Source organism: Typha angustifolia, chromosome 14, assembly GCF_048772165.1.
Source record: "Typha angustifolia cultivar Huaian chromosome 14, ASM4877216v1, whole genome shotgun sequence".
Classification (NCBI taxonomy): Eukaryota; Viridiplantae; Streptophyta; class Magnoliopsida; order Poales; family Typhaceae; genus Typha; species Typha angustifolia.
The window spans coordinates 849,185-873,735 of record NC_133252.1 but is presented as its reverse complement, the minus strand read 5'-3'; the positions used below and the strand labels follow the sequence as shown (position 1 = coordinate 873,735).

The 24,551-nt window shown below is 38.8% G+C and overlaps 5 protein-coding genes across 20 annotated transcripts; 1 reads left to right on the top strand and 4 right to left on the bottom strand.

The window, feature by feature from the left end:
* Window positions 1-29: 29 nt before the first annotated feature.
* On the bottom strand, window positions 30-5,722 carry LOC140776313 (uncharacterized). The gene is made up of 6 exons (XM_073119976.1): window positions 5,117-5,722; window positions 3,775-3,966; window positions 3,444-3,683; window positions 1,785-2,002; window positions 938-1,192; window positions 30-596 (listed from the first exon to the last, which is right to left on the bottom strand). The coding sequence occupies exons 1-6, from the start codon at window positions 5,544-5,546 to the stop codon at window positions 339-341; spliced, it is 1,593 nt and encodes a 530-aa protein (XP_072976077.1). The 5' UTR covers window positions 5,547-5,722; the 3' UTR covers window positions 30-338.
* Window positions 5,723-7,250: 1,528 nt separating this feature from the next.
* Window positions 7,251-10,291, bottom strand: LOC140775496 (elongation factor 1-alpha-like). 2 transcript variants are annotated; one of them, XM_073118838.1, is made up of 3 exons: window positions 10,181-10,291; window positions 8,668-9,134; window positions 7,251-8,355 (listed from the first exon to the last, which is right to left on the bottom strand). In XM_073118838.1, the coding sequence occupies exons 2-3, from the start codon at window positions 9,127-9,129 to the stop codon at window positions 7,474-7,476; spliced, it is 1,344 nt and encodes a 447-aa protein (XP_072974939.1). In that variant the 5' UTR covers window positions 9,130-9,134; window positions 10,181-10,291; the 3' UTR covers window positions 7,251-7,473. The 2 variants fall into 2 exon arrangements, with proteins under 2 accessions (XP_072974939.1, XP_072974940.1); XM_073118839.1 differs by having other exon boundaries at window positions 8,668-9,143; window positions 10,183-10,198.
* Window positions 10,292-11,320: 1,029 nt separating this feature from the next.
* Window positions 11,321-14,573, bottom strand: LOC140775378 (elongation factor 1-alpha-like). 2 transcript variants are annotated; one of them, XM_073118633.1, is made up of 3 exons: window positions 14,417-14,573; window positions 12,840-13,306; window positions 11,321-12,531 (listed from the first exon to the last, which is right to left on the bottom strand). In XM_073118633.1, the coding sequence occupies exons 2-3, from the start codon at window positions 13,299-13,301 to the stop codon at window positions 11,650-11,652; spliced, it is 1,344 nt and encodes a 447-aa protein (XP_072974734.1). In that variant the 5' UTR covers window positions 13,302-13,306; window positions 14,417-14,573; the 3' UTR covers window positions 11,321-11,649. The 2 variants fall into 2 exon arrangements, with proteins under 2 accessions (XP_072974734.1, XP_072974733.1); XM_073118632.1 differs by having other exon boundaries at window positions 12,840-13,313; window positions 14,417-14,563.
* A 916-nt stretch (window positions 14,574-15,489) lies between these two features.
* LOC140775477 (elongation factor 1-alpha-like) lies at window positions 15,490-18,485 on the bottom strand. Of its 2 annotated transcripts, none has more exons than XM_073118800.1 (3): window positions 18,381-18,485; window positions 17,014-17,497; window positions 15,490-16,696 (listed from the first exon to the last, which is right to left on the bottom strand). In XM_073118800.1, exons 2-3 carry the CDS (start codon window positions 17,473-17,475, stop codon window positions 15,815-15,817), a joined length of 1,344 nt encoding a protein of 447 aa, XP_072974901.1. In that variant the 5' UTR covers window positions 17,476-17,497; window positions 18,381-18,485; the 3' UTR covers window positions 15,490-15,814. The 2 variants fall into 2 exon arrangements, with proteins under 2 accessions (XP_072974901.1, XP_072974902.1); XM_073118801.1 differs by having other exon boundaries at window positions 17,014-17,500; window positions 18,381-18,395.
* A 1,241-nt stretch (window positions 18,486-19,726) lies between these two features.
* Window positions 19,727-24,253, top strand: LOC140776822 (uncharacterized). Of its 13 annotated transcripts, none has more exons than XM_073120694.1 (5): window positions 19,727-20,132; window positions 20,980-21,339; window positions 22,570-22,686; window positions 22,806-22,884; window positions 23,242-23,897. In XM_073120694.1, the coding sequence occupies exons 2-5, from the start codon at window positions 21,260-21,262 to the stop codon at window positions 23,392-23,394; spliced, it is 429 nt and encodes a 142-aa protein (XP_072976795.1). In that variant the 5' UTR covers window positions 19,727-20,132; window positions 20,980-21,259; the 3' UTR covers window positions 23,395-23,897. The 13 variants fall into 13 exon arrangements, 10 of the variants coding, with proteins under 10 accessions (XP_072976795.1, XP_072976794.1, XP_072976797.1 ...); XM_073120693.1 differs by having other exon boundaries at window positions 19,727-20,605; XM_073120696.1 differs by having other exon boundaries at window positions 19,727-21,339; window positions 23,242-23,280; window positions 23,404-23,897.
* The last annotated feature ends 298 nt before the right edge of the window (window positions 24,254-24,551 follow it).

The window sequence follows — 24,551 nt, the reverse complement described above, 5'->3', positions numbered from 1 at the left end:
AGCTTTTGTGAAAGAAACAAAAACTCTCATTAGAGAAGGAAAATTGTATTCATAGAGTGGATTAAAAAACTCCAGTAGATATGTGTTTTTGTTAAGCCACGTCTATGCGAACTCTGTAGCAATCTGCGAGCAGGAGCATCAATGAAACTATTATTCCCATCAATGAGAACAACTCGCCTAGCAGCTCAAGCTGAGCTATATATCATTTTGGACTCACCAAATGAGAAGAGAAGGCTATACTGCTGAGAGGTGGGGATTAACGGAAAATTACTGTGGTATCTACACATCTCCACCCAAAATGACGAATTAAACCAAACCTAGAAAAGGATAGCTATGTTTCATTCTTGATCAGTAGAATTATCTGCTACTATCTCTGCTGGTAACCCTTCTGGTAATAATCCATCCACTTCAGACAAAATGCTCACCGGGCCTTGGGGGATGCCAAAAAGTGTAGAGAATATCTGCCTGTGGCACTCATCACAGAAACAAAAATATGAGAAGTGGCCTTCACCAAGCAGTCTATGTACAGTGGCTCCTGGAACCACCCGCCGCACGAATTCAGTCATCGATGGTGGCGCCACCCTATCATCCATCCCCTGCCAAAAATCCGATATTCTGCATTATATACGTATATGACAACAAATCATAGTTGTAACCCACAAATAATGTATGCTTTCAGAAAATGCGTACAATGGATTAAATGGATATATGATAGTTTCTCAGGCTTTAAGGGAACTTTAAGTAGATAATGCTAACATATGATGCCAACAGAATTCACAAGAAAAAAATGGTCCTAGGTTAAGATCAAATATTTCACATTGATTTTGGCTTCTAAATTCTCGAATAATAGTTCCATGATATACTTGACGTGATGTGTGTGTCAAAAAACTGAAAATGAGATTAAATATATGATGCAGGTGAAAAGCAACGTACACACCTGCCAGATATGTATTGGACCAAGAAAGCCTGCCCACTCACGTTCAGCCTGACTATATATGGACTTGAGCCATAGAAGAAGACCTTTGTTCTCTCGTCTTTTCTGCACTTGAATGTCAGACAGGCTGAAACCCCAATCAGATACTTGTAAAACAGCTTCCTCCACAAAGGGTTTTGCATCTCCCTGGCGAATAGATTCCCCCACATCCTTTTCCCAGAACTCCTTGAACATTTGCTCATCCAGCAAAGATTTGTCCTATGGCAAAAATATGTTAAAGTTAGAAACTGCACGGCCTTCTGGGGAGATAAAGAAATCCACTAGATACTTCACCAATTTCAGCAGCTTAAGTATGTCATAATAAAAAAATGAAGTACAAGTCTAGAAAAGAGTCCATGTTATGTAAGATGTGACAGAGGCAAAGGAGAATTCCTTGCGCATCCTTTAACAGGCATATGGAAGCTTGAGCATTTTGTCAAGTGATGAATAAGGGCAAGCTGATAGCTTTCATGAAATTTTGTTTCAAGAAGATCATAAAGGTTTACAAGTACAAAACTCCCTACGTTACCTTATAGTATGTTCAAATTGGAGCAATATATTAGCTGAAACCTGAATCGTGGATTCTCTTTTAGATGCATTAGATGCCAACTCAATAATCACTACTAAATCTCCTCTTCGGTTACTGTATTGCACAAGATACAGTTTGATTTATCAACTCCGCACTCTTCCTTGTTTCAGCTAATGTCCTCTTATAGTAAAAGCAGTCAAGTAAACTAGGGAAAAGATTCTCCTATTTAGCAGATAAAGTTTTTTTTGATAAATATGAGATAATAGAAAAACCAGGAATTACCTTCTTTCCCAATGACAATGATAACCACTTTTCTGGCCAACCAGGTCTTCCCGAGAGAAAGCTTCGATGGTAAAAATAAGAAAGAAGTGAAGGAAATCTTCGAGCTAAAACATACATAAACTTCCTCTTTGTTGTCCACTTCCCCCATGTTTTACGTCTTTCTTCCTTGGTCATGCTAGAGTCATATGGATTGACCATTGGAGCAAACATGGCAACACCTAAGAGCATTTTCCGAATAGAGATAAAAAAAATCAAATGATGACACTCCATACATAAAATTCAGGTAAAGGGCCTCATGAGGCATTCAAAACTTCTTCCATCCTTTCTATTGAAGGAATGGACAAATTGATTAACTGAAGACACCTAAACAGATCTAAAAATCCAGCTTTTTTTTTTCCCAGGTACATTTTAACCCAACACCAAGTTCTACAGTATCATAAGATATATGAATAGGCCCAGATAAGAAGTTAGGTCCAAATAGTTCCAAATATCTTTGTCAGGTCAATTAGGAATGACCTTTTCCCTTGGTGTAAGATATCGTCATTTGCAGTAACCTTTGTAATTGATTATTTAAACATAAAAAACTAGTAATTTGAACTCCTAATTACCCGATTTTTTATCATATGTAATTGATAAATCGCTATGTAATTAAATGCGCATATATTTCAAAACATAAACCATAAGAATACGCAATGAAAGCATAAATGACAATATGGTTGCCCGTCAAAGAAATAAACAAACGAATATGCATGCATAACATTATTCTCCCATCAGTTAACAGAAAACATGTGTTTTGCATTTTTTTAACATATTAGAAAAGTAAATAGAAGTATTAAGAAAATACCATCTGTCACCAATCATTAAGGGATATATACTAAGGAACAGAAAATAGATCGGCTTCTATGTGAGTAAAGTATCTATGGATCAGAAAAATAAATAATTAAACAGAACATATGCATTCCCTTCCTAGTTATGTTGAGCAATATAGGCTGCCAATCATCTTACTACACCAGTAGTGTGAAAATGAACAGCTCTTAGCACGAGGCAAGACATTGGTGCTTTGCACAACAACAGGCAGAACAAATAATTCACTTGCTTTAGTTTCTTAATTTGTTAGTAAGAACATCTACTATTGATTTGATCCAGGTAACTGAATCTATCCCGAAGCTTAATACAGCAACTGTTATTGTATCTGGAGTCTCTCCAACAAGTTGCTAATATATCTTGAGTGACAAAACCTTCCGACTACTACTACATAGCTGCTAAAGCATGAACTACATTGTTGGCTGGTTACTTAAGGGCTTAAACTTTCAGATCAACTAGATATCTAGTTTGTTACTAGAACTCATCAAGCCCCATTAGAGCTTGATGTCTACTCCTTGTATCCGTGTAGCTCCACAAACCAATAAACAGAAGACTTCTAAATGAAATAACACAGATTTTAACATATTACATGATGTTAGAAGTCTTCAGTAAACATTCAGGAAACAACTTCATCTAACAACAGGATTTATAATGGAGGAAATGAAAAATAAATTAGCTTGTTTGAGAAAAATTGGTCCTTTCTCATCATGACAAGTGAGTGTTCTCCACGTCAAACCAATGCATCACAGCTAGTTAGAAAACAAAGACAAAGTGTTGGTAAAATAGAAAAGGTACCTGCCAGTCTGTCAGGAATGTAACGAGCAGCAGCCCAGGCATGCATGCTTCCTCCTGAATAAGCCACCACCCAGAATTTGTCCATAATACCTAGACCATTCATTAAATGAAGCATATCAAAGGCAGATGAGTTGAGGTTTCTTCCAGGATGAGGATCACTTTCACCAAAACCAGGAAGATCATAAGTAACTAGCCGAACACCAAACTCCTCTAACAGAGATGCTCTAATGCCAGGTACTCCTGTGTATGACAGACAACTCACTAGATCAACACAACAAGGCATAGCACCTTGTATGATCCAATGTACACAACAAAATTCACGATTTTGTACCTGCTACTCGAGAAGAAAGAAAAGAATGAGGAGCAATCAGAGAAAATCTAGCCCTTTCAGGTGGGACACCTTGTTCTTGATATGCCAGATACCTCCCATCAGGAAGTAAAATTCGGGTAGCACTTGGAGGACTTATATACAGCTTCTTCAGCACTTGATGTGAAGCCTCACTACTGCAATTTACATTTAATGCTGCGTAAAAGAATAGCAGGATCATATCAGATGTAAGAAACTATCTGATCGTTTTAACAAGTTACATTTCATAGTATGCTAGCAAACTAGAGCATAACATATTATCAAGACAAAATAACACTTCACTAGACAACCTAGCTCATTATCTTTTCGACATGATCACATTTCCATGACCGACATTCATCCTAAGGATTTAGCACCCACACTTCACAGTATCAAATGCAACTCCTCCCTGATTCTTCTACTTGTAAAGGCTTGCATGTCTTTAGTAAAGTATTCATCCGAAAGGACACCTTTTATTACTACAAGGGATAAACAAACTGTATATTCTTAAACATGGATATGAATATGTTGCATTTTTTTGAAAAAACATGTAGCAAACTCTTCTAAACTGAAGGTCCAATCCTATCTATCTCTATTCCTTCTCAGATAATTTTATCTTTTCTCTTACAAAGAGCCATCATTCACTCCCGATGTTGTTCTCGAATAAAAGGTATAGAATGGAATGAAAAGATTATGAGTGACATCAGGACAACACCAAAGAGAAGTTAATCACAAACTATGAAGTACAAGGCTAATTTATGTCCTGTAAACTAAGTCAAAAGCCAAATTATTCAAGAACTAATCAGAGTACAAAAAAAGGCTAATTTCCATCAACTACAATGTTACACGGGAAGAGGTGGATAATTACTAAAACTTGAAACTGGCCAACTCTGACCTAGACATCCAGCTAATTTCCGTCGCGCACAAGGTTAAACAAGAGGAGGATAATCGCCAAAACTTGAAAGTACCTAGCTCTAATCCAGACATCTAAAAAACGGCCTCCAAGATACCGTTATCCATTTTGATATTATAAGAAGAGAGTATCTCAATTCATCGAATAGGATATCAAGCTATAATGAACTCACCTAAACCCACATCAGAATTCTCAAATGAATCAAAAGAAACCGTTTCAAGAACTAAAAAAAGAGGTGAATACTTGTTGTACCTAAACCTCCTCAACTGCTCTAATTTTCTACACTCCAAGATCTAGCATCCTATCTACAATCCCATCAAAACTAAAAAGAAACGTTTTTCTACGAACCAGATTAAACACGATCGATCAAGACGAAAACAAGTTACAAAAAACGCCCAGTTTAGGCATGATTACCCATGAGGACGACTAGGAAGACGGCGATGACGACGGGCCAGGCGTGCAGGGGATCTTTATCCTCCGGCAAGTACTCGTTCAAGAACCTTAGCCTCTCCGCCGCCACCGCCGCCGGCTTCCGCATCTTCTTCACGACGTAAGAGTCCTCCATCCCGATCAAACTCTGCTGCGCGATCTCCCACAACCCTTTCCCGAGCTCCTTCGCCATCTCCCCCGTCGCGGTCAAGAACCCCCTCACCTGATCCTTTAAGCTCTCCTCCTCGTACCCATGGTATCCATCTCCCACTACTCTCCCCATCAACTCCTCTACACTATTCCCCCCCTCCGCCGGCGAGGATCCCCCCTCGGCAGAGTACCGGATCCCCGTGTCCTCCACCAGGCTCGCCAGCTCCTCCTGCCACGTCATCATTCCGGGCCCCATCGCCGCCATATCCGCCGTAGGATGTAGAATGGGCGGACGAGATCTTATCTTTTCCTCGCCGTCTTGTCGCGCGGCGGAGAGGGTACGTTACCCGCCATGGCTTGGACTCCCTTTCCCTTTCTCTCTTTTTGACTCGCAGACTTCAGTTCAAAGAGAGAGAGAGAGAAGAGTGACGGGAAGTGGACGGTCATGACGGTGGGAAAAGGGGGCGTACATCGACGGCTGAGGCTTCCGCCACGTAGGACGCTTTGATGGGGGTTTAACCGGCCGCGTATCGGTTACGTTCAGAGCAGGTAGCGTGGGCGCCACCTAGAGTTGCCGGTTACTCGGTCGACGAGACCGGATTGGGTGTGACACGCTAATACGAAACAGGAGTCATTCATTTACGTGGCACGTCGTCAGTTAGCAAACGAGGCGGTCGGATTGGAAATTTTGGGCGGTAGAGAGGCGTAGGTAGAGCACATGGTAGTGCCTCGGATTCCCTTCTCGAAGGTAAACAGAAAACAACATAATTTGTCCATCCTGTTACCTTTCAAGCCGTAGGATTTGGATGCTTCATTCTCATCGGACGGTCGGAAACCAATCATACTGAAATGCACCTCCTTTTGATGCATGATTTGCCATTTTCTTTCGGTCCGTGGGCCCCGCGGGCCTGTGGATAATAATTGTAAATAAGACTAATGGACAAGCTGAGCTGGACGAGAGAGTATGTATAAAAGAATAATACATAGGGGTATATGCATGAGCTGTAACAGAGAAAAAAATATATGAGGCGTCGTTTTTTTTATGTATGTGTGTATGTGGGTTAGCTATTCTTAATTGGATGGATTAAAGTATAAAGTTGAACAATTTGGGAGCTTAGCACATGCTAGTGTTATATCTAATTGGAATGTTCAAAGGTTGTTTCACACTCACAGACAGTGTTATATTTATTTTTTTTATATATGATTTAAAGAAGAGCTATACTTCTTCATATATATTTATTTTATGTTTTAGTTGTAATAATAGGACAATAAGTGGTTGGGCTCGTACCACGTTAGCAGACCTAGATTAGATTATACTCACAAAGATTTTGCTAATTTAAACTATGCAAATAGTGTTTAACATTTGAAGTTGAAACACTCATGGACATTTGGATAAGAGATGACGTGAAGATTGGGTTATGGCGTATGAAAATAATGTTACTAGTGCAAGGCATCTGTAGTCAGCTAAGCTGCTAGCCTTTTCTTCTTTCTGTACTAGTACACTGAAGCAGATCAATTGCTCAATGCAGTGATCAAGGTTTTGGTTTCAGTAAAGCTTGTCAGTTATAATCATCATAGTAGCTGGATGAAATCTCTATCTGATACAGTGGATGCTACACCATCTGAGATTAAGTAGCAAATTTCATAAGCAGAGGGCAGAGTTAAAATGTGTTGCAGTTTGAACCTTCAGGTTACAGTAGGCTTGGAAGCCTCATTCGGTGCATACTAACTAACTAGTAGGCATTTCATACAGAATAAGCACCCAATTTCCAAAGGGTGAGCTGGGCCTAGCAACAAGAAGAATATTTGGAGGCTAGGGTTTTCCATAACATATATATATGGGTCGATAGTTTTTTCAAGCCTTGTTTGACAGCCCAAACTGCCAGCCATAAAATCTGTAGTGGTTTTTATCACTCCTAATAATTAAGTCATAATCAAGCAGAAAGATGTATGGAAAAGCTAACATAAATAGACCTGGAATCCATCGTTCATTCTCGATTGAAAGAAAATAAAAGCACGTTCCACATAAGTTAAACTATTTGAAATAGCCCTGAAATTCAAAACTCAAATCAAAATGAAGGAGAAATGGAGGAAAGACACTAGGAACTCATGCAGGTGGGGGCTCCTGGAACAGAGGCTAGACCCCATCTAAAAGTTCTAATACTCGCACCAAAAATTGTAAAGGATAGAGCTCACTTCTTCTTGGCTGCAGCCTTGGTAATCTTAGCGCCAGTAGGGTCCTTCTTATCAACGCTCTTGATAACACCCACAGCAACAGTCTGACGCATGTCCCTCACAGCGAAACGACCAAGAGGAGGATACTCGGAGAAGGTTTCAACAACCATGGGCTTGGTCGGAATCATCTTGACAAAACCAGCATCACCATTCTTAAGGAACTTGGGTTCCTTCTCAAGCTCCTTACCAGATCGCCTGTCAATCTTGGTTAGGATCTCAGCAAATTTGACCGCAATGTGGGAAGTGTGGCAATCAAGCACAGGTGCATATCCGTTGCCAATCTGTCCAGGATGGTTCATGATGATGACCTGAGAAGTGAAGCTAGCAGCCCCCTTTGCAGGATCATCCTTAGAGTTAGAGGCAACAAAACCACGCTTGAGATCCTTGACGGCAACATTCTTAACATTGAAACCAACGTTGTCGCCGGGGAGGGCCTCCTGCAGGGCCTCATGGTGCATCTCCACAGACTTAACTTCAGTAGTCAGGCCAGTGGGACCAAATGTGACAACCATACCAGGCTTAAGGACACCGGTTTCAACTCTGCCGACTGGAACAGTACCAATGCCGCCAATCTTGTAGACATCCTGGAGAGGAAGACGAAGGGGCTTGTCTGTGGGCCTCTTGGGCTCCTGGATCAAGTCGAGTGCCTCAAGGAGAGTTGGGCCCTTGTACCAATCAAGGTTGGTGGACCTCTCAATCATGTTATCTCCCTCAAATCCAGAGATGGGGACGAATGGAATCTTGTCTGGATTGTACCCAACCTTCTTCAGGTAAGAAGACACTTCCTTTACGATTTCATCATACCTAGCCTTCGAGTACTTAGGAGTGGTAGCATCCATCTAGCACAATAGAGTGTGAAAAGTCAACAACCAAAGCAAATACCAGCACAAGACACATTAAAAAATGTCGTTAGAAAAATGTCACCTTATTGAATAAGCCACTTAAAATTGCAATTTCAACTATAATACTAATAATCAATAGTAAATGTAAGTGAATGATAACTATATGACTCAAGTAAGTGAAAGGAAGAACATACTATATTATACTATGCAAGATTGCAACTTGATTGGTTACATGACCTACATAGCCACCAATATATAATTGTAAACAGAAAATCAGTTGACGATTACAGGCAATCTAGTACTTCTTACCTTGTTACAGCAGCAGATCATCTGTTTGACACCAAGAGTGAAAGCAAGCAAAGCATGCTCACGGGTCTGTCCATCTTTTGAGATGCCTGCTTCAAAACCACCAGTTGTGGAATCGATGATGAGAACAGCACAGTCAGCCTGGGATGTTCCTGTGATCATGTTCTTGATGAAGTCGCGATGCCCAGGGGCATCAATGACTGTGCAGTAGTACTTTGTGGTCTCAAACTTCCACAAAGCAATATCAATGGTGATACCACGCTCGCGCTCTGCCTTCAGCTTGTCAAGAACCCATGCATACTTGAATGACCTCTTGTTCATTTCAGCCGCCTCCTTCTCAAATCTTTCAATAACACGTTTGTCAATACCTCCAAGCTTGTAGATAAGATGTCCAGTGGTGGTTGACTTTCCAGAGTCGACATGGCCAATGACCACAATGTTAATGTGAACCTTCTCCTTACCCATGATAGCTGGAACCATTAAAATCACAATCAGGAAAGAAATAGGAAAAAAAACAGAATGATATAGTACATTAGTACACACTAAAGTATGAGCCAACCTGATATAAGACTTATATGGGACAAAAAAAATCCAAAGCTGATCATCAGAATGACATGCAAAAACACTTTACTACCGAAAAAAGACCCTTGATTTAGTCATCAAGAGTAGTACTTGTGGAATCAATTCAAATCTTTCTGAAAGATCAATATTATAATTTGTGGAGTTTAAAATGAACAGCCTTAACCAAATACTCAATACTCATTTTCAATGAGAGAATAGATTATATCATGTTAGTGTTCAACGCACAGTTATGCAATTTCCTATCTACGATTTTAGCAGTTTTTACAACATCCAGCATCTAAAAGGATCATACTTTTGCGGTAAAACTTTCATCATACAAACATAAAAACGACGGGTAATATCACACGAGGTGAGTGAGGGTTGGAAGTCCAGGATCAGTACAGTATAACCTTGGACATGAAAACCCTCGGCTTTCTCTATGCCTCCAGGACAAAGCCAACAAGAAATTCTAACATAAGATGATTCTTGCAGCTGAATTTAGAGGCAAGCATTAAACACACACACACACACACACACACACACATATATATATATATATAACAAAACTACATTAGGAAAAAAGCAATATATTATCAGATTAACTAGAAACAAACATATAGCAACACCTCAAGATATATAATGAGAAAAAGTTACTACAAATCTAAGTACTTCCAAGAAAATCGACGTAAGATAACACGAAAAAGATAGATCTCAATTTCAGCTATCGTGAAGTACGTTAGCACCGGAATCGAAAACATCAATCAGATCCAAAATAGACAGAACCAAAAATTAAGCAATTTAGATCCAAAACACAGGCCTTTACCACGTTCTACGGATAGATCTACAGCGATCTAACCTACGATACCTTAAGCGCTAACAACTCTAGATTTCGACAGACTGCACAGGATTCTACACGATCGAACTAAATTAAAGACGGAGAGAGATGAGAAGTTACCAACGAGAGCCTCTCGTGAGCAAAGAAAAAGAAGGCGAGATTAGCCGAGAGAGGCGAAGAGGATCTGACGCAGTGGCCTCTCTAAGCCATTTATAGATGGGGGAGTGACTAAAGCCCTTCTGGTTACCACTCTAGGGTTTCTATCTACACCGTCGGATGACTTATCCGACGGACAGCCTATCTTACGTGAGTGAACGAATAGACGTGCGCCACCTAGGATAAAAGCTGCTTACGAAGCACGCAACGTGACGGGGTTGGTTCGGTCCAGTGACTCGCAGTCCTCAGATCGATTAGTTGGTCCCGATTGGCTACTTTAGTGGCTCACGCTTGAAGGCCCACTACCACTAGCCAATGCGCCAATCATGTGCAGCTATCAATAATATTTTTTAAGAGAATTATAAATAATAGATAGATTAAGATACGACCATTTATAGACCATTTATGAGTCGATAACTCATTCATCACTCAATAATTTATTTATAATACAAATATATTTATAAGTTGAATAATTTATTTATAATTTATATAATATATAAGTTCGAATAACTAGTTTCACTTGATAGATATAATTTGTTTATCGGGTTACTCGGCTAATATTATTCACGATCTCAATTATAATCTGTTTAATTTTGTCGGATGCAATTTTTAATATTTCAAGGGCTAATTTACACTTTCTTTTTTAAATTAATTTGGTTATATAATTTATCCATCGATCAAACTTAAGACATGCTTGGTATTCTTTTAAGCAAAATCTTTATTTTTAATATTGTCAAAATATCATAAATTTTTTTAAGTTAAATATATTTTATCCTTTATTTATACTCAAAATTGATTTACTCACTTAACTAAATGATAATAAAATAACTAAAATAATTTGTGAGAGAAGACCTACAAATTTTAAATATCAAAATAATCAGACTCTTTTAAATCTAAAATGATTTTAAAATACATGACATAAAATAATTTTAAACATAAGTAAAAAAATATATTTAACTCTTTTCTTTTTCAATCTTTAAGTGAGGGCCACTACCAATCCAAAGCCAGATAAAAGAACAACATTACTGCCGTTCTACTACTCAACCGGCTTGCTACTAATAAAGCGTAAGTAATCAAGCTAGAAAAAATTGGAAAGAATTGAGGTTAAAGATAAAGAGCAAATCACAATCTATTATAGAGCAAATGCATGTCTTGATTATAACTAACCGAGCTGCCAAGGAGAACAAGCCTAAAACCTCCTGGGAACAGTTGATGGGTAAACTCAAACACTACTAAGAGAAAACGACAGCTTAAGATAAACAACACATCAAACTTCGCCACCTCCGGTCGAGCACCCAGTTCTGCAACTGGCTGCCAGATAGTGCAAATGGCGTGGACAAAATCTTATGAAATTCAAAATACATAACCAAATAGATAATGACGGTTACTGCATCCATGCAGAATTTAACAGTTGATAGCTTCAAGATCATCGTTCACTTCTTCTTTGCAGCAGCCTTGGTGATCTTGGCACCAGTTGGATCCTTCTTATCGACGCTCTTGATCACTCCAACAGCAACAGTCTGTCTCATGTCCCTAACAGCAAAACGACCAAGGGGGGGATACTCAGAGAAGGTCTCCACAACCATGGGCTTGGTCGGAATCATCTTGACAAAGCCAGCATCACCGTTCTTGAGGAACTTGGGCTCCTTCTCAAGCTCCTTACCAGATCGCCTGTCAATCTTGGTTAGGATCTCAGCAAATTTGACCGCAATGTGGGAAGTGTGGCAATCAAGCACAGGTGCGTATCCGTTGCCAATCTGTCCAGGATGGTTCATGATGATGACCTGAGAAGTGAAGCTAGCAGCCCCCTTTGCAGGATCATCCTTAGAGTTAGAGGCAACAAAACCACGCTTGAGATCCTTGACGGCAACATTCTTAACATTGAAACCAACGTTGTCGCCGGGGAGGGCCTCCTGCAGGGCCTCATGGTGCATCTCCACAGACTTAACTTCAGTAGTCAGGCCAGTGGGACCAAATGTGACAACCATACCAGGCTTAAGGACACCGGTTTCAACTCTGCCGACTGGAACAGTACCAATGCCGCCAATCTTGTAGACATCCTGGAGAGGAAGACGAAGGGGCTTGTCTGTGGGCCTCTTGGGCTCCTGGATCAAGTCGAGTGCCTCAAGGAGAGTTGGGCCCTTGTACCAATCAAGGTTGGTGGACCTCTCAATCATGTTATCTCCCTCAAATCCAGAGATGGGGACGAATGGAATCTTGTCTGGATTGTACCCAACCTTCTTCAGGTAAGAAGACACTTCCTTTACGATTTCATCATACCTAGCCTTCGAGTACTTAGGAGTGGTAGCATCCATCTAGCACAATAGAGTGTGAAAAGTCAACAACCAAAGCAAATACCAGCACAAGACACATTAAAAAATGTCGTTAGAAAAATGTCACCTTATTGAATAAGCCACTTAAAATTGCAATTTCAACTATAATACTAATAATCAATAGTAAATGTAAGTGAATGATAACTATATGACTCAAGTGTAAGGAAGAACATACTATATTATACTACGCAAGATTGCAACTTGATTGGTTACATGATCTACATAGCCACCAATATATAATTGTAAACAGAAAATCAGTTGACGATTACAGGCAATCTAGTACTTCTTACCTTGTTACAGCAGCAGATCATCTGCTTGACACCAAGAGTGAAAGCAAGCAAAGCATGCTCACGGGTCTGTCCATCTTTTGAGATGCCTGCTTCAAAACCACCAGTTGTGGAATCGATGATGAGAACAGCACAGTCAGCCTGGGATGTTCCTGTGATCATGTTCTTGATGAAGTCACGATGCCCAGGGGCATCAATGACTGTGCAGTAGTACTTTGTGGTCTCAAACTTCCACAAAGCAATATCAATGGTGATACCACGCTCGCGCTCTGCCTTCAGCTTGTCCAGAACCCATGCATACTTGAATGACCTCTTGTTCATTTCAGCCGCCTCCTTCTCAAATCTTTCAATAACACGTTTGTCAATACCTCCAAGCTTGTAGATAAGATGTCCAGTGGTGGTTGACTTTCCAGAGTCGACATGGCCAATGACCACAATGTTAATGTGAACCTTCTCCTTACCCATGATAGCTGGAACCTTTAAAATCACAATCAGGAAAGAAATAGGAAAAAAAACAGAATGATATAGTACATTAGTACACACTAAAGTATGAGCCAACCAGATATAAGACTTATATGGGACAAAAAAAATCCAAAGCTGATCGTCAGAATGACATGCAAAAACACTTTACTACCGAAAAAAGACCCTTGATTTAGTCATCAAGAGTAGTACTTGTGGAATCAATTCAAATCTTTCGCAATATTATAATTTGTGGAGTTTAAAATGAACAGCCTTAACCAAATACTCAATACTCATTTTCAATGAGAGAATAGATTATATCATGTTAGTGTTCAACGCACAGTTATGCAATTTCCTATCTACGATTTTAGCAGTTTTTACAACATCCAGCATCTAAAAGGATCATACTTTTGGGGTAAAACTTTCATCATACAAGCATAAAAACGAGGGGTATAATCACACGAGGTGTGTGAGGGTTGGAAGTCCAGGATCAGTACAGTATAACCTTGGGCATGAAAACCCTCGGTTTCTCTATGCCTCCAGGACAAAGCCAACAAGAAATTCTAACATAAGATGATTCTTGCAGCTGAATTTAGAGGCAATCATGAAACGTGTATATATATATATATATATATATATATATATATATATATATATATATATATATATATATATATATATATATATAACAAAACTACATTAGGAAAAAAGCAATATATTATCAGATTGACTAGAAACGAACATTTAGCAACACCCCAAGATATATAATGAGAGAAAAAGTTACTACAAATCTAAGTACTTCCAAGAATAATTTCAAAAAAAAATAAGTACTTCCAAGAAAATCCACGTAAGATAACACGAAAAAGATAGATCTCAATTTCAGCTATCGTGAAGTACACTAGCACCGGAATCGAAAACATCAATCAGATCCAGAATAGAAAGAACCAAAAATTAAGCAATTTAGATCCAAAACACAGGCCTTTACCACGTTCTACGGATAGATCTACAGCGATCTAACCTACGATATCTATCTTAAGCGCTAACAACTCTAGATTTCAACAGACTGCACAGGATTCTACACGATCGAACTAAATTAAAGACGGAGAGAGATGAGAAGTTACCAACGAGAGCCTCTCGAGAGCAAAGAAAAAGAAGGCGAGATTAGCCGAGAGAGGCGAAGAGGATCTGACGCCGTGGCCTCTCTAAGCCATATATAGATGCGGGAGTGACTAAAGCCCTTCTGGTTTCCACTCTAGGGTTTCTATCTACACCGTCGGATGACTTATCCGACGGACAGCCTATAGTGCGCCACCTAGGATAAAAGCTGCTTACGAAGCACGCAACGTGACGGGGTTGGTTCGGTCCAGTGACTCGCAGTCCTCAGATCGATTAGTTGGTCCCGATTGGCTACTTTAGTGGCTCACGCTTGAAGGCCCACTACCACTAGCCAATGCGCCAATCATGTGCAGCTATCAATAATATTTTTTAAGAGAATTATAAATAACAGATAGATTAAGATATGACCATTTATAGACCATTTATGAGTCGATAACTCATTCATCACTCAATAATTTATTTATAATACAAATATATTTATAAGTTGAATAATTTATTAATAATACAAATATATTTATAAGTTGAATAATTTATTTATAATTTATATAATATATAAGTTCGAATAACTAGTTTCACTTGATAGATATAATTTGTTTATCAGGTTACTTGGCTAATATTATTCACGATCTCAATTATAATCTGTTTAATTTTGTTGGATGCAATTTTTTAATATTTCAAAGGCTAACATACTCTCTTTTCTAAAAATTAATTTGGTTATATAATTTATCCATCGATCAAACTTAAGACATGCTTGGTTGGTGTTCTTTTAAGCAAAAGCTTTATTTCAATATTGTCAGGATATCATAAATTTTAACTTAAAATTTTAAATATCAAAATAATCAGACTCTTTTAAATTTAAAATGATTTTAAAGTACATAGCATAATATAATTTTAAACATAAGTAGAAAATATATTTAACTCTTTTCTCTTTCTATCATTAAGTGAGGACCACTACCAATCCAAAGCCAGATAAAAATCAACACTACTGCCGCTCTACTAGACTACTAATCAACCTGCTTGTTGATAAAGCGTAAGTAAACAAGCTAGAAAAAATTGGAAAGAATTGAGGTTAAAGATATAGAGCAAATCACAATCTATTATAAAGCAAATGCATGTCTTGATATGTTATAACTAACCGAGCTGCCGAGGAGAACAAGCCTAAAACCTCCTGGGAACAGCTGATGGGTACACTCTAAACACTACTAAGAGAAAACGACAGCTTAAGATAAACAACACATCAAACTTCGCCACCTCCGGTCGAGCACCCAGTTCTGCAACTGGCTGCCAGATAGTGCAAATGGCGTGGACAAAATCTTATGAAATTCAAAATACATAACCAAATAGATAATGACGGTTACTGCATCCATGCAGAATTCAACAGTTGATAGCTTCAAGATCATCGTTCACTTCTTCTTTGCAGCAGCCTTGGTGATCTTGGCACCAGTTGGATCCTTCTTATCGACGCTCTTGATCACTCCAACAGCAACAGTCTGTCGCATGTCCCTAACAGCAAAACGACCAAGGGGGGGATACTCAGAGAAGGTCTCCACAACCATGGGCTTGGTCGGAATCATCTTGACAAAGCCAGCATCACCGTTCTTAAGGAACTTGGGCTCCTTCTCAAGCTCCTTACCAGATCGCCTGTCAATCTTGGTTAGGATCTCAGCAAATTTGACCGCAATGTGGGAAGTGTGGCAATCAAGCACAGGTGCATATCCGTTGCCAATCTGTCCAGGATGGTTCATGATGATGACCTGAGAAGTGAAGCTAGCAGCCCCCTTTGCAGGATCATCCTTAGAGTTAGAGGCAACAAAACCACGCTTGAGATCCTTGACGGCAACATTCTTAACATTGAAACCAACATTGTCGCCGGGGAGGGCCTCCTGCAGGGCCTCATGGTGCATCTCCACAGACTTAACTTCAGTAGTCAGGCCAGTGGGACCAAATGTGACAACCATACCAGGCTTAAGGACACCGGTTTCAACTCTGCCGACTGGAACAGTACCAATGCCGCCAATCTTGTAGACATCCTGGAGAGGAAGACGAAGGGGCTTGTCTGTGGGCCTCTTGGGCTCCTGGATCAAGTCGAGTGCCTCAAGGAGAGTTGGGCCCTTGTACCAATCAAGGTTGGTGGATCTCTCAATCATGTTATCTCCCTCAAATCCAGAGATGGGGACGAATGGAATCTTGTCTGGATTGTACCCAACCTTCTTCAGGTAAGAAGACACTTCCTTTACGATTTCATCATACCGAGCCTTCGAATACTTAGGAGTGGTAGCATCCATCTAGCACAATAGTGTGAAAAGTCAACAACCAAAGCAAATACCAGCACAAGACACATTTAAAAATGTCGTTAGAAAAATGTCACCTTATTGAACAAGCCACTTAAAATTGCAATTTCAACTATAAGACTAATAATCAATAGTAAATGTAAGTGAATGATAACTATGACCCAAGTGAGTGAAAGGAAGAACATACTATATTATACCATGCAAGATTGCAACTTGATTGGTTACATGACCTATATAGCCACCAATATATAATTGTAAACAGAAAATCAGTTGACGATTGGTAGATTGATAGGCAATCTAATACTTCTTACCTTGTTACAGCAGCAGATCATCTGCTTGACACCAAGAGTGAAAGCAAGCAAAGCATGCTCACGGGTCTGTCCATCTTTTGAGATGCCTGCTTCAAAACCACCAGTTGTGGAATCGATGATGAGAACAGCACAGTCAGCCTGGGATGTTCCTGTGATCATGTTCTTGATGAAGTCACGATGCCCAGGGGCATCAATGACTGTGCAGTAGTACTTGGTGGTCTCAAACTTCCAGAGAGCAATATCAATGGTAATTCCTCTCTCACGCTCAGCCTTGAGCTTGTCAAGAACCCAGGCATACTTGAATGACCTTTTGTTCATCTCAGCTGCTTCTTTCTCAAATCTCTCAATCACACGCTTGTCAATGCCACCCAATTTATAGATGAGGTGGCCAGTGGTAGTTGACTTGCCAGAGTCGACATGGCCAATAACCACAATGTTGATGTGAACCTTCTCTTTACCCATGATTGCAGAGGCTAAACGTTAACTGCTAAAGGCAAGAAAAATTAAATAGAAGGCATCCCATGTTACTCTGAAAATAACATTTATAAATGCAAATAGATAACATAAAAAGTCTACCCGACCTTATCAAAGACAACATTGTAAATGAGAAATGAGCTGACAAAAACGGGGCTGAGAAAAATGGGACTTCGCATGATTAAACTAATAAGTTGTCATTATTTCGTGTTAAATATGAAGGTCAGTAATTAAAACAGTTGTATTTTTGAACAGGAAATAACTACAGCAGACATGACAAACTTCAACTGTCTCCATGTACAAATATTCACAACCACTGAGCCAGCCAGAACAAGCAATTGGCGACATATAGCCTTTCTAATCTTAAGATAGCTAAACATCATACCAGGGATACATAAGCAAACATATCTACTATATCCACCACTTATTCTGACATTGCCAGGTTCTACTTGGAGATAAAAACATTTCAGCATCCAATAGGATTTGAACCTATACCAAAGGTCGATATAACCTCTATCCTCCCATTAGACAATGGACGCTTTCCCTCTCCAATAGATTCTGACGTTCTATTTCATAATTAATAAATGATCGAGGCAATACAGCATCAAATTAGGTAAGATAGTAAAATCGGAAACTTTAAACTATGTCACAGAAAAGAACGGCGTAATCCGAGCGATTACAACAAAAAGAGTTGCGATATCAAAGATCCGATGGTTTCCAATCACGGAGCTTCCTCGAACTCAGATCGAAATAACTTCATACACAATATATTTATGATGGAATTGAATTTAATAAGACAGGGAGCTAGATATCTACCTAAATAAACCAAATCAAAAGGAGATATATGGATCAGGATCGATATAATATGAGAAGAATGAGCAGAAGGATCTCACCTCGAAGGAGGAGACGAGAGAAGAGACGGCGAGGAGAACGAAGAAGGCTTGGATGGAAAAAGAAAACTTCTTCGCCCCCTTATAAAGAGATCCGCGGTTCACTCGGGTCGCCTAGGGTTTCTCTTGACCGTCGGATCGTCCATCGGTCGGCTCTGACGAATGGTGCTTTCCGGGCCGTTGAACGTTGATCGTACGTTGATGCCTTTTCCACGTCATTTTGTTGGTTTCGTGGGGTGCGCAAGATCTGTCCTGATGATACGTTTCCAATTCTATATATATATATATATATATATATATATATATATTAAATAACTTCGATTTTTTTTGCTCTTATTTTCGAAAAAAATATATAGTTTTGTTACTTGGTAACACAAAGACTTCAACCTCCTAAATGTCACTTCTATTAATGATCCATTTAATTTTCCTATTAAAAAATATTGCGTGATCTTATTAAAAAAAAAAGAAATTAAGAGAGCCTAAAAATAAAATAATTCTTTAATATCTTATACAAGTTTAAGATATTAAATAATAGTTAACGAGTCAAAATAGCAAAAATAAAAATAAACCGATATATCCATGGTAAAATGGTATAGTTTGGAAATTTATGTGTAATTAACTCTATAAACTATAAATACCTTAGCGTAACAGGGAGTTTGTAGATATAATTTCGAATACTTGCGACAAATTCTTAATTTTATTTCACTTATAAGAGAAGTGAAACTACTGTACAATAAAATTGGTGCTTACTGAGTCAGCTTACCATTTGCATTCCCTAATTTTTGTTAGGTGGACTTAGATTTTTCTTTCATTATTGCACTTGAGACTGGATATCTCTCATGATTGGATTCATCATTTTCCTTTCCTTTTCTTTTCGAGTGAGCTCACATGCACAAAATTTATTCAATTCTTAAATATAGTAGAAAAAAAGATAGAGCTACTGTTATTTGATACAAATTTTAAAAATAAGACATCAAATTTTAGGGCATTAATAAAATATAACAGGAATAATTACTCTATCAGTGACACAAATGCAAACGACCTAAGATTAGCATGCTGCTCCGTCGTGATTCGACGGTTATATATATACAACCTTGTGATATCGAAAGATCGAAAAAGAGACCGGCCACTGTAATCAACGGCGACGTAGAAGCAAAGGAGACGGCGGTGCAAAGAGAAAAAAAAAAAAAAAAAAGCAATAAAAAGAGCTCGGATAGAGAGAGAGAGAGGTGCAGTATATATACATATATAGACTTATATATACTGAGAAAGGCTCCAAAGGCTTTCACACTATTGGGCTGATGGTAGGCGTGTCAGCATCTTATTGGTGATCCAAATGCGTGGGCCCCCGTCCTACTCGACGCCTGTATCATTCCATTCTACCGAAAGATGCCGTCGGTATTTTCTACCCAACAACGTCTCCCATTTCTTTCTCTCCCGCCGCCTATGCCAAACCTTTGAGTGATGGCTTCCGGCATCAGTCCCGTCGAGCCCTTCTCGAATCGAAGAAGCGCGTCTCGAACCCTCGGTTCCTATCGTACGACAAATGGATCGACGAAGAAGAAGGGAGACGACGGCCAGGAGCATTGGTCGAATTGCTTGAATCTTGCAGCGGCGTGTTCTTAGCTTCGCCGATGGATTCTTCCGGGCTCTTCCAATCCCTTTAAAGTCCGCCAACGAATGGCTCTTCGATGCGGAAATCCTCTTATTATCAAATATCTGGATGTAAAGAGTCGCTTTGCGACGTTTCCACAAGTAAGACCAAGAATTTGGATCCAAAGTAGATAGATTTATCGTCATTGGAATAGTATATGTGCCATGTAATTGGTAGTTTGGTAAAGCATCTTTAGATTCTTGATCATGGCTGCACTCCTCTTCCTTCTTCTTCTTCTCAATCTGGTCATAAGATGAATGAAGGTGTTACAAAAGGGCAAAGAGTCGATTTTGGTGGAATTCTATCGAACATGGGGTTCGCAAGTGTAGGAGGCGCATTTGCAGAGTTTGGGTGAGGAGGATGGTGAGGTTCGCAGAGCTTCAATTAGTGTTGGTTTTGATGAACATCTGAGTGGTTTTGTCTCATAAGCTCACGATCAGTTTGCTAACCATATCTTTGTCCACCGTTGAGCCGTTGTGGTCAAAAACTTTCGACTAGTTTGATTGATTGAGTTTGTTCCGCAGTTCCGACGACAAGTCAAAGAGCACCCTGACAAGAAGAACACAGAAAATTGGTATGTGATTAACTGTAAACAGCACATCTAAGCAGTTGTGATTTGAGAGAACCAAGGTGGCTTCATGGCATTAGCATTCTATGTAAAGCTTATAGACTTATAGCTGATCTTTCTAAGATGTAGATGCACTTTCACTTTGTTAGACACAACATGATAGAATACTTTCTTGAACATTTCTTTGAACAAAGGAATTATTTGCACAGTTAGTTTCACAATTCATCTATCATCAGAGCACATCCTTAACTATTAATCTTCTTTTAGTCAATTCCTTTTCTATCTATGTATGCATAGTGATTGCTTCCTTAAAAGAAAATTTCAGAAATTTTGTGAATTTTGTTTGTATGAATCTGATAGCTTTGTTTATTCATATATAGCCTCTCAAGACCTTGAAATTGCAATGAATAAAAGAAGGCTACCAAGGTCCAAGGAAATACCGAAATATGCTTGAGAATTCCTACACCGCACTAGAAGTCACAAGTTTACAAACTCAATAGGTTTGAAACAATTTTTGTGCTTAATGGAGCAAAAGGAGGCAACTATTCTTAGAGCTCATACAAGCCTGTCTTTGAGCAAGTCTGGAACACTTCAGAAGAATAAAATATTGACATCCCTTCAGAAAGAAGGCCATCCTGCAAGTGAAGATTTGTTGCTACTATGTGTTATATGAATGCAGATTCTAGAGGATCTGTTTCTTACAGCCATTTTTGCAATTCTATGCTTCTTCTTCCTCTTTGGTAAGTTAGGTAACATTCTTTAAGATGGCAGAAATCAAACACATTATTTTTGGTAAATTATTTCACAAACTCTGTTGTAGAATCACCTTTTTGTGATTAATTTTCGTACTCATATAGGAATATATGGTCTGAAGTGGCCAATGTTGTTTCAGTTTACCCACCTGTTGAAATAACTGCTGGAGGTGTTATAAAGCTGCTCTGGCAGGGGAGCCTTTGATAGTTGCATGTGCAGTTTCTACTTCTTTGATGCATCCTCTTGATACAACGTAGGCAAAGTCTCTCTCTCAATATATACATTGATATAGAGGTTCCATTCATCTTAGATGACTTTCTGAGTCAAAAAGTTTAAGCCATCTGTCAGTGGGGTTATTTTCTAAAGGAATAAGTTGACTTATTTATTTGTAATTAAGCAAAAAAGAAGACCCAACCATAGCTGCATACGCTGATATCCATTTACACATCACAGGATACTTGGATATGTTATTATATCTTGATAAATAAACAAAAGATGCAGTTCGATTGGAGCTTTCCAGCAGGGGATTGATGGAGCTGCCCAACAGAAAAGTTATGTAAAAATCAGTTAGTAGCTATAGAGAATCTCTAAATTTTGTATGCTCAGAAGTTCTTTCTCCGAAATTGGAGGATGCAAAACTAGGCTAGCTAAAGTAGAAAAGGTTAGTGAAGTTGGAGCAAACATAAGACAGCATAGGCAGCAAATGACACATTATAAGGTTTATGGTTTGACACATTTAAATGTATCATTTCATGGTTTCGCACTACAGAGATTAAAAAGATTTTATCACAACAGTTTTCAGACTTATTTGAGGGAAATCTTACTTGTTAGTGCATAATGGTGTTTGAGCTCTAAGAGAAGTGAAGTTTCATGAAGAAGAGTGCAGCTAGATCTGATAACAAGTGACAGAGTGAGAGCCATTTGCATGACATTGGAGTTTTTCACCATTATAGTAGAATGAATAAAACTATACAGACGAATATGTTGAGAAATCTTATGTCAGAATGAGTACTTAAATATGATGGGCATATTCACCATTAGGATTTTTCTCCATTAGAGAAATAAGTACTATTTATATCTTACCCACAGTCTCCTGCTAGGTTAGTTCAGATTTATTTTCTTCTTTTTCGTGGTTGTGTTGAGAATTTCTTCTTTCTTCTTTCCACTTGTATGTCATTGTATCCTAATATGTAAAATGTAACGTAACTCTGCTCTAGCGGACTGAAGTACAACCATCAACTTTGTCATTTCCACTACCAGTGTCAAAACATCACAAATTGGGCTTTAGGGACTGTACAGAGGTTCTATCCAGCAATTCTTGGACAGTTTTCAAGGTTAGTTACTCTTATCCTGTACATCTTCGAATTTCCACTGCAACTTTGATTCAATATGAATTTCTCAAGATAAGAAAAGAAGAAAAAGTACTGTGGCTCAATTTTGCTGTCTTTTACAGCAATGGATTGCGGACTGGTGCTTTTGAAGCAAGCAAGCTTGTATTAGTAATTGTTGCTCCTGCACTTTCGGAGATTCAGGTCAAGACCATATGCTTCTCTGACCTCAGTTCTGTCATGCAACCTCGTAAATTTTCCTATATGCTTTACTAAAGTATCAGCTCCACTTGATTGATAAACTTTAAGATCATATTATACTTACCTCTATTTATGCTATTCTATATTGACTGCATTGCATATTTAATCATAACAATATGTTCGTTGAGGTGTCTGTGCCTCATATTCTTATTGCATAAGTGGCTAATTTATTGTTACTCTTTAGCTTTAACTGAGCCATATGTGGCTTACTGTCTTTATAAAATTAGTGTACTTGCTTGCTCACTTTGAGAAGATTCTCTAGTCTCCACAGATGGAACTGATCGACATTTGTTGTCACAGTGGGAAAACAGTGTATCTACAAGTCTACATCTCGTAAGAGTAAGTATAACAGCACAGTGCATGAAAGTGAAAGTAAAACAGAAAAAACTCGATCTAGGTGAATCTAGGAATTTTGATACTTTACCTTCAGTAAGCGGTGTTTTGAAGCCTTAACTCATGCAGATTCAATCTATCTCATTATTCCGTGTCACAATTCTGGGAACAGCAATATGAATTCCCTATGAGGTCCTACAGCAATGGTTGCAGGCTGGCATTTTTGACAATATAAGGGATGCAGCTCAGGGAACTCTTTGCCATGATGGTACCCAAGGTTTCTTTCATGGAACTGGTGCTACACTTTGCCGCGAGGTTCCTTTCTATGTGTCTATGAATGGGCCTCTATGCAATCTGATTTTCTTCAAATCACTTGAACATGACTGCATTCTGAATCTTCTTCCCACTCTTGATATTTCAAAAATTTATGATCAGTTCTTGTTGGCATTGTTAGGACTTTCAGATAACTCAAGATAGCCAATGTCAATTATACAAAATATAGTGTTAATAGCAGTTCACAAATGGCTGGTTTTATAATAACATATCTTAACTTTCAAAATAGTGGAAAGAAGGATGGATGAGTATGTTTCTAGTAATTGTTTCAACAATTAGGAGATTGCATGTCAAAGAACCCACTATTGAAATATGTCACCTTCTTATTATTCTGAAGCCGAAAACTTTGGCTCATGAATGGTTGTTCAACTCTTGATTTCTGCTCAGGATGTTCAGAATGGGAAACCATCTTAATAGGGGCATTGTCCGTTGGACTTCCTGCCGGTAATTCCACACTGCTGTGAGATAATGAACAAAAGAATGATGACAGCCCCACAGGGCTCTCCCAGGTTCTTCTGGATTCCACACTTAATTTTAATTTGCAGGCTACGAGTTAGTGAAGAATGCAGTTGATGGAACTGAACACATAGTTAAATGAGCTCATGTTGTACGAGTAATACCTAATTCGAATGCATGGGCAACGACATCACCGATTTAATTGAAGCATCATTAAGTTTTTATTTCTCTAAAAAATTAAGCCGGGTATAATCAAGTTGACCTGGCTTTTTTTTTTGGTGAAGTATCTGCCCTAATTTAACCCTTCTCTGAAAGGAAGATGGGCATGGTTGCTTGTTAGTTACCCAACCAGCAGTCCTAACTTCCATTCTTTTGGTCACAAATATTTTAGGTAAGGTATAGCTTCAGATAAATTGAGATCCAGAATAAACGCAACAATCCGACGGATAATTCTCTTTCTTATTCAATTCATCAGGAACAGACGAAGA